This window comes from Raphanus sativus, chromosome 5 (assembly GCF_000801105.2).
Source record: "Raphanus sativus cultivar WK10039 chromosome 5, ASM80110v3, whole genome shotgun sequence".
NCBI classification, from domain to species: domain Eukaryota; kingdom Viridiplantae; phylum Streptophyta; class Magnoliopsida; order Brassicales; family Brassicaceae; genus Raphanus; species Raphanus sativus.
The window spans coordinates 6527512-6538908 of NC_079515.1; the positions used below are offsets into that span (position 1 = coordinate 6527512).

Sequence of the window (11397 nt, forward strand, 5' to 3'; positions counted from 1 at the left end):
TCGGATTTAGAGTCTAAGGTATAAGGTTTGGGTTTACGATTTTGGGTTTAGGGTTTTTGATTTAGTGTTTTGGGTTTATGGTTAGGTTTGGATTTTTAGTTTTAGGTTTGGGTTTAGGGTTTATGGTTCGAGTTTAGTGTTTAGAATTTTGAGTTATATTTAGGATTTAGGGTTTATGATTTAACATTTTGAGCGTTAAAACAATTTTGAATTTTTTTTTATTATTTTGATAATTTTATTTCTGATTTTTATCTTTTTTTCTTCCAAAATTTAAATATGATGTGACAAATAACTATTGGCTAGGTGAACCACAAGAACCTAGTGAACCAATAATTAGTCTTTCTAGAGTATTCAAGGTAAATTTTATTGTTTGAGTCTTTTTAGGCAACTTTCTTTACACGTCACAAGTCACGATTATCATACTACAAAAAAGCTTGTTTCACATCATTTATTTATAATATATGTATCAGTTATAACTGATGTTAAAAACTTTTGATCACTTAATTAAATGATTATAAAAGTGATAATGCAAATAATTGACATCAATTTATTTATAACTAATGCAAATATACAAAATATTCATGTCACTTCGGGCAACTGATGTATATATGTGTCAATTACAATAAAATGATTTTAACCTTTACATCAAATTATTTAAGTGATGTCAAAATTAGTATCAGTTACAATAATCGATATAAATTATTTATATCACTTATTAATAACTGATGTAAAACTAGTATCGTTTTCATAAGTGATTTTAGTAATTATATCACATATAATTACTGATTTTTATCGCTTGTACATAATTGATGTTAACAAAAGATTGAGATATTTTATTTAAACAACTAAAAGTGCAAACAAAATAATTAATTAAATCAGAAAAATCAAACTAGATTAATAATTAATGTATTGAAAAGTAAATTACATTATTTATTCACCGTGCAAATTTACAAAACAAAATAAAATAAATAACAAATTTTGCTACGAGATACGATCACAATCTATCTTATTAAAACAAGAACATTACAACTTCTTCTAGATGGATTTTTAAAAGTGGACCTCATATATTTAAATTAAATATCTTATTCTTTATATATAATACGTACCATAGTCTAACTTTGCATTGATGTATTTCCTTAAATACAGTTCTTCTTTTTGTCCATATTCCATATATGATTTTTACATTTATTACATGTCGATTTAAATAAGATATATACTAAGAATACTAAAAATATTAATCGTTCTATAATTACCCTATACAATTCATTTTAAATTGATCAGTATACTTTCATTGGCCATATTAATTTTATTAGTACGAATAACATTAGGTAGATAAGTCATAGACACATACATAAAGATATGACTATTCTTATAACTACGTTGGGCCTAATCTACTTTCTAAAACAAATAACACATAACTTCATATATTGTATAGAATATAGTAATATTGTATAGTATTATACTTATACAATAAAACTAAAAACAAACCAAACTGAAATATAATATATATCGAAAATGCTTTGAATCATTACACACAAAATATATTAGACCTCAGAGATAAAATTCACTTTGAAATTACATAATAATTATTTTAAAAAATTAAATTTCGTAATGTACAAAAAAACATAAGTTTTATATAAAATTTTGTGTTACAATAAAAAGACACAACTCGCGCTTGCAAAATGTTATTTTTACATACGAAAGACATTTTTGATATTGTTCTTTAAACACAAAATTGAATTATACAAACTCGATACTACATAAAACTAAACAATATAGAATACATTTTAAAAATAAAACCTGTGCGGGTGTGCATATGTTTATATAATATATAAATATAATATGTTATGCATATTTTCATATAAATAATACCCCAATGTAAGTTTTGTATGATAAATGTTGAAAATACAAAATATATAGCACTATATATTTTAAATAATACAGAAAAAATCTATTTTACGTTATCATAAAATTTAAAAATCAAATTTAGTAATTAAACACATTGCTTATTTAAACACATTAATACACATTGTTATTTATCAAAATTTTATATTAATACACATTGGTGATCATGTATAACATTTAGTAAAAACAAAGATAAAAACAAAATGACTCCCGCTCGGTCGAGCGGGCAATGATCTAGTTATAGAGTAAAATGGAAACACAAATGAAATCATTTATTAATTTGTGAACAACCCACCTCAAAAATAAACTCATAAAAGATTAGTTTTAAAATATACATTATGCATGGATATATGACGATACGCCTATATAAAAAGACAGTGGCATGCAAAAAGTCTTATCATCTTCTTCATTAAGCAAAACAAAAAACTTCACTTCCTCTTCTCCAGTTTTCATCGAAAACAATGGCTGGAGTTGCCTTTGGTTCTTTTGATGATTCTTTCAGCTTGGCTTCTCTAAGAGCTTACCTGGCTGAGTTCATCTCCACTTTGCTCTTTGTTTTCGCTGGTGTTGGTTCCGCCATTGCCTACGGTTTGTAACTAAACATATCTAAATAATCTGTAACAATGGGTCCATTATACTTAATGAACGTGTAACATTTATGTATACAGCGAAGCTGACGTCAGATGCGGCTCTTGATACCCCGGGGCTTGTCGCCATCGCCGTATGCCATGGTTTCGCCCTCTTCGTGGCGGTTGCAATCGGAGCCAACATCTCCGGTGGCCATGTGAACCCAGCCGTCACTTTTGGCCTTGCTGTCGGTGGTCAAATCACACTAATCACCGGAGTTTTCTACTGGGTGGCTCAGCTTCTCGGCTCCACCGCCGCTTGCTTCCTTCTCAAATACGTCACCGGTGGTTTGGTATGTACTCATCACAACGTCTTTAATTACTACAGTAGCATAATAAAATCAGAGGTTTTGTTTCCACCAGTCAACATTAATAGAAGAAGAAGTCCATCAATTTAATCTCTACTAATGAGTTTATATCAAAATAAAGCAATAAACCTTTTTACAACAAAGAAGTTATGTCCCTGTACCTTTGCTGGTCTACAAAACATAACAATTTTTTTTTACAAAAAAAAAAGAACATAGTCTAGGGTCTTGGAAGACAATCTCAATCGGTTATAAATTAGGTTACAACATAAAGAAAATATATAGCTAATTTACAAGATCAACCACACAAAAAACTTCTATCATATTCAATAGTTTTCGTTTGTCCATTTCTGTCTTTTATGTATACTATATACTAGACATGTGATTTGTTTAAATTTGAAGTTATTTAATATCTATTGACTATTGTAAGTTTTTGTCTAATTCAAATGAACATTATTGGAGTTTTCTAAGGTTTCCTTTCCACTAATATACAACTACTGATGCTGTCTAATTAAAAGAAACTCATAAAACAAAACTATGGTATAACGCAGGCGGTTCCAACCCACAGCGTTGCTGCGGGAGTAGGAGCGATAGAAGGAGTAGTGATGGAGATCATCATCACTTTCTCTTTAGTCTACACCGTCTACGCCACCGCCGCTGATCCCAAAAAGGGTTCTCTCGGAACCATCGCTCCCCTCGCCATTGGTCTCATCGTCGGTGCCAACATCCTAGCCGCCGGTCCATTCTCTGGTGGATCCATGAACCCAGCACGTTCCTTTGGACCAGCTGTTGCAGCAGGAGACTTCTCTGGTCACTGGGTCTACTGGGTTGGACCACTCATCGGTGGTGGACTCGCTGGAGTTACCTACGGAAATGTCTTCATGACTTCCGAACATGTTCCTCTGGCTTCTGAGTTCTAAGCAAGAAAATGTGAGGATTCTGTGTTTGGTTTCTTTGTCTCTCGATCGATATGTTGCATTGTTCGGAGTTTGGTCAGGTTTCATTGTATCTTGTATCCAATTTGTATGAATATCATTTAATGGAATCAGTTCGTTGTATCTAATAGGTAGTTTTAGGACTAATTATCGACATATATAAAAACAAACAAAACGTTACATTTTCATGATATACAGTATAATAATAATACAAATTAATCATTTCACGTAGAAGTTTCGGGATCATCAATAGGTAGATTCCTAGGGATGTTCCATTCATGAGCTTTCCACTCTGGCAGTTGTTGTATGACGACCTATTCAATAAATAGGTTATTAATTATAACTCAGTCACATGTGTATAGAAAAACTATAGTACACTGTATACGAGAGACTGTTATCATAATACCAATCCAGTTGAATCTGGGTTGCCCACGTTGGTTTGACAAGCGAGTCTCCAATTTTTTGGTTTCTGTGACAATAATACTTTTATCTCAATATAAACAAATGAACAAGATTATAAGTATTAATAGTATTTAAAATAGGAATATACCCTTTTTAGTTTCTCCTTCTCGATGTCAGTTCGTGGATTTAGAAGCTCTTTTCCATTTACAATCTGCAAATAATGATCATGAAATAAACTTAGTTATCTGATAAGCCATCATTTGAATTATTAATTAAACTTATTAAAGAAACTAAAAATAAACTTTATTGATTACTCTCTCCGTTTCATTTTAATTTTCTAAAGTGATAGGTAAAGGCGTATTGAATTGGCCATGAATATGTAAACGCCATATGATGCCCAGTGAATAAGATAAATCCTGAAAGAAGGATAAAATCGTGAGACAGACCAAGGAAGGTCTATATAATCCAAAGTGGTGGATAATATGTCACTACATATAATGTCTGGAAGAAATTCAAAAGATGTAATATGTTATATATGACTCACTGGATGATGATAATATTATTGGTACCTAAAAGGTTTACCAAAATGTATTGAGCTCAGAATCATAAGATGAGAAAATAAGTTTTCATGAACATCATTTTCCTAAAGCTGTCCATAGACTGAATTAAATTGCTACATGTAAGCAAATAAAGAGTTCTATAAGAACAATTCAAATCAGTCTATAGAGGAATTTTAAATTCTTTGTGTTATACTAACCAGCCTAAGATAGGTTAAATGATTATTCATCAAACCTTAGAAAGGTTATAGACCATCACCACCAATTAGCCAAATTTGGTAATACTTATGGTTGGTCAAAATTCTCAGCATGAACCAACCAGGCTGAGGTATGAATGAATAAGCTATCATAAAGATAAGCTATAAGATCAAAGTTCATCTTTGAACAAAAAGTGTAGGACCGCATTATGTGTCCATATGCGACCAAACGGGTCCGACCATATTATAAGATTTGGTCCATGATAAAGCTGTAGATCATGGATGTCATTAGACATAAATTTGAGGATCAATTAGATCAATTCTATGTCATGACCATGTCCTGCCTAGATCACTCCAATCGTCCATATATATATATGTGTACGAATTGCCGGCACACTAAGACTGCAAAATGTCTTAGATCGATCATAGATAAACTATGGATATAAGGATCATGATCTAACCAACATGACATATGTATAAAGTTGTCTATGGCAAATAATATTATATTCATAAAGTTAAGGCATGTCCATAAGTCCTAAAGAGCTAAGTAGCTCATACTTGATATAATGATGATCCATATTATATAAAGGATCTAAAGTACTAGCCGACCAATATTCTGGAAAGGCATATAAGAGTGATCTGGTCAAGGACCATAATCAAACGACCAGAGTATAAAATATTACATTTTATCTAAAGTACTAAAGTAGTCGATATCAAAGAGGTACATTTTCTAAAGTACCATCAGGATTTTAAGAGACATGATAAGAATCCATGAACATCTATTCATCAAGTGATGTTCAAATCAGGGGGATTTCATTTTAATTAGCGTTATAGATTTATGCACAAGGATTAAGAAAACATATGATTTTGTATATTTCCAAGATAAAAATACAGTTACCTATACATCTAACCATATTTCAACCAATAGAAAAATAAAATGAAAAATCTTTATAATAAATTTTGCATTGAAACTTTAAAACGACACTTATTTTGAAAAGAATTTTTTTTTTACGATGACAATTAAATCGAAACGGAAGGAGTATTTATTAAAAGACTAGCTACAATTGCTATTGCATAAGATATACGTATACCTCGACCATGCAGGTAGCGCAAGTTCCTACTCCTGCGCAGTTTGACAAGGGCTTACTCTGCCAAGTTAATTGACACACTCAAATGATACTCCAAATTATTTTAGTTTAGAGAAATGATCAAGATTGAGGGAGAGAAAATCATACGTAAGGACCATAGAGTTCGATGTTAGAATCCAACATTATGTCTCTAAGTTTCTGTCCACCGCACGCTCTTCTCCAATGCACGTCTGGTGTCCCGTCCGGTAACAACACCGACTAACAGTTCAATTATCAACATTTAGTTAATAATTAATTCAAAATTTCGCTTTAGATCATTTTTCAATAGATAACAAAAAATGATTCAAGGACCATCATTAGACCCTCTAATAACTCTACTTATCTTTGTTAACGATATAACTAACAATGGTAGAAATATTCGTGAAGAGTTAAAGATCACTACTTACATGGACGAACGCAAAATCGACAGCAGGAGGTTCATCATCCTGCTCATCTGCGGCTGGAGGCTGGCTCGCTGGTGCGGTGCTTATGGCTCGAATGGTCTTGACTCTGGTGGCATTGTGTTTTGAGCGTAAGAAGAACGGCTTTGGGTTACTAAGTTTGGTTTTGTGGCTAAAGATATGAGTTGGAGATAGAGAAGCTACTAAGCCTGAACCATTCAACTGTACACTTCCCATAGTCAATAAAAAATAAAAACAAATCAGAACAGAAGCAAAAAAAAAGGCTAGGACTTATTTTGGGCTAACGTTTTATATCACTTCTTGAGGTTCTTTATGGAAGTGTGTGGTGTCTCCTCTATCTCTTATCTTATCCACTGTGTATATGAGACGGTTTAGTCAATGGAATCTATTGGATGTTGGATGATATAATTTTCCAAATTTTGAGATACCCACGCTATATTATATCATATTATCATTTTTATCATACAGTTTCTGAGATATCCATTCTCGTCACACTTTTTCCTAGCAGAGCAGTTACCAACTTACCAAGATGAAAAAAAGTAGAGATATGGGTCGAAAATATCAGCAGTATTAGGACAAATGTATCTCTCACAATGGATTAGTTTATGGGCCAAGCATAATACAAAAGCCCATGGGCTAAAGTAACGTTTTCATTTTGTTGTGAGAAAAAAATGAGAAATTAAAAAAAAACCAATCTCGTGAGAGAGATGACTCAGAGGAAGAAGAGCAGGAAGTGAGAAAGAAAGGAGAGCTTTGATAGTTTAACGAAGGATGTTAACTTCAATGCCTCATCATCATAACCTAACCCTCCTCGGCTTCTCTCCTCTAAAGTCCTCTCCTTTCGCTCTCTTCCTCCGACCCTTTTCTCTCTACCCAATCCTCGCCTCTTCTCCTCCTCCTCCCTCTTCTCGCCGTCCTCCTCGCACCGCCGGTTACCGCCGCGGCGAACCTTCTCCTCCTCCTTCTCGCTTCCCTCCGCGACGCAAGTGGAGCAGCTTCGAGGAGGAGAAGAGTAGTAGTAGGCAGAGGAAAGGCATGTCTTCCTCTTCAGATTCCTTCGAGTTTAACAAGAGGAGAGCTGAGGGAAAGGATAAGATCGATAAGCCTAAGAAGAGTCTTAGGCGAAACACTCGCACGCTTAATCCTACCAACACCATTGCCTATGTCCAGGTTTCAATATCTATAGAGGTCCAGTCTGTTGTGGGTTTTGTTAAAGTTTGAAACTTGATCTCTCTCTCCTGGTTCTTGTCTGAAAATTTTTAGATACTTGGGACGGGGATGGATACGCAGGACACGTCACCTTCTGTGTTACTCTTCTTTGACAAACAAAGGTTCATCTTTAATGCTGGAGAGGTCTGTTAGTTTCCTCTGATTATAATGATCATAACTGTTAACTCTTATAAAACTAATTTAATTGTTATTTGTAGGGTTTGCAACGTTTCTGTACTGAACATAAAATTAAGTTATCAAAGGTATGTCATTGTGTCTCTCTTTTTTTTCTGTATGTGGTGAAGTTATTTTTCTGAAATGTGATTTGAACCTTTTTTGCAGGTGGATCATATATTTTTGTCACGTGTGTGTTCAGAGACAGCAGGTGGACTTCCAGGTTTGTTTCGTTTGATCCTAGAAGAACCAGCTTCAATGCGTGTCTTCTGCTGCTAAATTTATTTTCATGTTTTTTTTTTTAAAATGCTTTAGGTCTTCTACTGACTCTAGCTGGTATCGGTGAAGATGGACTATCCGTGAGTGTTTCTTCTCTTTGTATCTGTGTTTGTGCTGAAAACTTAATAATGTTTTCTTTTGTTAAACAAAGGTGAACGTGTGGGGTCCTTCGGATCTCAAGTACTTAGTTGATGCTATGAGATCATTCATCCCTCGTGCCGCAATGGTTCACACGCGGAGTTTCGGTCCATCTGATGAGATTGGCTCAAGCAAAGCCAAAGACGATCCCTTCGTTCTTGTGGATGACGAAGTTGTGAAAATCTCCGCTATTCTCCTTGAACCACCAAGCCGTCCTTCAGAGGAGTCAGGAAGCAAACCTGGCGAGACGTCGGTTGTGTATGTATGCGAGTTACCTGAAATCAACGGAAAATTTGACCCGGCGAAGGCCATGGCTCTTGGTCTTAGAGCTGGTCCTAAATACGGTAAACTCCAGTCTGGACAGTCTGTGAAGTCGGATTTCAAAGATATCACGGTTCATCCGAGCGATGTGATGGGACCTTCGGTTCCTGGTCCTGTTGTCTTGCTTGTGGACTGTCCAACAGAGTCACACGCCGAGGAACTGCTGTCTATTCCATCTCTGAACCGTTATTACTCAACGGATGACGGGGATAATAAGTTTGTTAATTGTATTATACATTTGAGTCCAGCTTCTGTGACGAACAGTCCGAGTTACCAGAGCTGGATGAAGAGATTCCATTCTGCGCAGCACATTCTTGCTGGACATGAAACGTGAGAGTCTCCTGTCCTCCTCAGTTAATGGTTCTTTTTTTCTTATCAAAAAGCTAATTGTTTTAATTGTTTTGGTGTTTGGACAGGAAGAATATGGAGTTTCCCATCCTGAAGGCTAGTTCTAGAATCACAGCTAGACTTAACTATCTGTGCCCTCAGTTCTTTCCAGCTCCTGGCTTTTGGTCTCCTCAGCATCCAACTGACTTGACAAGTCCAGATTCTTTTAGCAAGGTTTGCAAATGCAGTCATGATAATACTCTCTTTTTTTTTTTTAATTTTGCTTAGGGGTGAGTATTCTAGGTCCGGTTCAGGTCCATTCGGGTTCGGTTTGGTTCAGAAATTATGTATACAAATTCAAAAATCTCAATATACCTTAGAATCTAAAAGTAAAAATAATATAAATTTGAATAGTGTATGTCAAATATCTAAAACTAATGTAACATGAAATTTGGTTTGGTTTAGATTTTTGGGTAGAGATTAGGATATTTTCGGTGTTCTGAGAATTTTGAAATAATATTTTGGTTCTTTAGATACCAAAATTTTAGACCCGTTCAGATATCGTTTTGGTTTGGGCTTGGTACGACTTCTTTAGGATCGATTTAGTTCGTTTAGCCGGATCTAGATATTCCAGCTAGTTTTGCTCAATGAATCACTCTATGTATTATTTTGCTTTGCTTGTCAGTGCTTTGGTTCAAGTCTTGGTGAAAACGTTTCCGCGGAAAATCTCCTCAAGGTATTATTGAAGTTTCTCATGCTTTTTTTGTTTCCTTTCCTGTGAAATCTCTCTGTTCTCTCATTCTCTTTTATGGTACGTAGTTCACTTTGCGTCCACATGGTAACCTAGGGATAGACAGATCTTGTATCCCTAGTCAACTCACGTCCACACGAGTGATAGACGAGCTACTCTCAGAGATTCCCGAGATCACCTCCAAGACCGAAGAAGTCAAGCGGTTATGGAACGGACCACACAACAACAACAACAACAAGATGATGGTCGAAGAACCGTGGCTGAACGAGAGCACCGTCCCAAGCTGTCTCGAAAACATCAAACGAGACGACATGGAGATAGTTCTTCTAGGCACCGGTTCGTCCCAACCTTCAAGATACAGAAACGTCAGCGCGGTTTACATCGACCTCTTCTCTAGAGGTAGCCTCCTCTTGGACTGCGGGGAAGGTACTTTGGGCCAGCTTAAACGAAGATACGGTTTACGAGGAGCCGATGAAGCGGTTAGAAACTTGAGGTGTATATGGATCTCACACATCCACGCTGATCACCATACTGGACTCGCTAGAATCCTCGCTCGTAGACGTGAGCTTTTGAAAGAAGAGGCTCATGAGCCGGTGATCGTGGTTGGACCGAGACCGCTTAAGAGCTTCCTCGACGCGTATCAGAGACTGGAGGATTTGGATATGGAGTTTCTTGATTGCAGGAACACCACTTCGACTTCTTGGGCTTCTCTAGAAACCATCACCACCAGCCCGGAGAAAAAAACAGAAGGTTCTTTGTTTAGCAAAGGGAGTCCAATGCAGAGTATATACAAAAGACCGAGTAGCCCTTTAAACGACAGTGCTTCAGCTTTACCTTATTTAAAGAAACTGAAGAAGGTTCTTGGAGAAATGGGGTTGGAGGAGTTGATAAGTTTTCCCGTTGTGCACTGCCCTCAAGCTTTTGGGGTTGTTTTGAAAGCGGCGGAGAGAGAAAACATGGCGGGAGATAAGATTCCGGGGTGGAATACGGTTTACTCAGGCGACACGAGGCCTTGTCCTCAGATGGTTGAAGCTTCTAAAGGAGCGACTGTTCTTATACACGAGGCTACGTTCGAGGATGCCTTGGTGGAGGAAGCGGTTGCAAAGAACCATAGCACGACTAAAGAAGCGATCGACGTTGGATCGTCGGCGGGAGCGTACAGGATCGTGCTGACGCATTTTAGCCAGAGGTATCCGAAGATTCCGGTGATCGACGAGTCTGACATGCACAACACGTGCGTTGGTTTCGATATGATGAGTATCAACATGGCGGATTTGCATGTGCTTCCCAAGATTGTTCCTTACTTTAAAAACCTGTTCAGAAACGTGGTGGTCGATGATGATGATGGTGATGAAGGTGAATGTGAAGAAGAAGAGAGTGATGGTGGTGCTGATGGTTTGATGATGATGAGTGGCAACAAAGTCTCGAGATTTTTCCGCAATTAGTGTACTTTAGAGTGTTATGTGTTTATTTAGTTTTTGGTGTTGCTCTGTTTTTTCTTCTCTTCTACATCTGTTATTTTTGATATTTTATTGATTTTTCTTTTTTTGTAGCAGAAATTAATTTATAGAAATGTGAATGTGAAAGCTTCTTTGTTTGAGTGGTTTGGCTGAGTTGTTGAAGAAGAAATTATACAAAATGGTTAGAGATGGTGCAAATAGAATAATCAACCGTGAATATTCATAAAACAGTTATAAAATATTTTTTTCTGTGTAAAGTAGT

At 35.9% G+C, this 11397-nt stretch overlaps 3 protein-coding genes across 4 annotated transcripts; 2 read left to right on the plus strand and 1 right to left on the minus strand.

Annotated features, from left to right (window-relative positions):
* The first annotated feature begins 2294 nt into the window (after positions 1–2294).
* LOC108863164 (aquaporin TIP2-1) lies at positions 2295–3899 on the plus strand. The gene is made up of 3 exons (XM_018637495.2): positions 2295–2493; positions 2574–2824; positions 3388–3899. The coding sequence occupies exons 1-3, from the start codon at positions 2367–2369 to the stop codon at positions 3754–3756; spliced, it is 747 nt and encodes a 248-aa protein (XP_018492997.1). The 5' UTR covers positions 2295–2366; the 3' UTR covers positions 3757–3899.
* Positions 3900–3906: 7 nt separating this feature from the next.
* LOC108863165 (photosynthetic NDH subunit of subcomplex B 3, chloroplastic) lies at positions 3907–6797 on the minus strand. Of its 2 annotated transcripts, XM_018637496.2 has the most exons (6): positions 6462–6795; positions 6163–6273; positions 6019–6075; positions 4322–4384; positions 4178–4240; positions 3907–4085 (listed from the first exon to the last, which is right to left on the minus strand). In XM_018637496.2, the coding sequence occupies exons 1-6, from the start codon at positions 6690–6692 to the stop codon at positions 3996–3998; spliced, it is 615 nt and encodes a 204-aa protein (XP_018492998.1). In that variant the 5' UTR covers positions 6693–6795; the 3' UTR covers positions 3907–3995. The 2 variants fall into 2 exon arrangements, with proteins under 2 accessions (XP_018492998.1, XP_056842378.1); XM_056986398.1 differs by lacking the exon at positions 4178–4240 and having other exon boundaries at positions 6462–6797.
* A 359-nt stretch (positions 6798–7156) lies between these two features.
* Positions 7157–11275, plus strand: LOC108863394 (tRNAse Z TRZ4, mitochondrial). Its single transcript, XM_018637806.2, has 9 exons — positions 7157–7646; positions 7740–7829; positions 7904–7948; positions 8028–8082; positions 8175–8218; positions 8290–8927; positions 9014–9158; positions 9610–9660; positions 9744–11275. Exons 1-9 carry the CDS (start codon positions 7248–7250, stop codon positions 11118–11120), a joined length of 2844 nt encoding a protein of 947 aa, XP_018493308.1. The 5' UTR covers positions 7157–7247; the 3' UTR covers positions 11121–11275.
* The last annotated feature ends 122 nt before the right edge of the window (positions 11276–11397 follow it).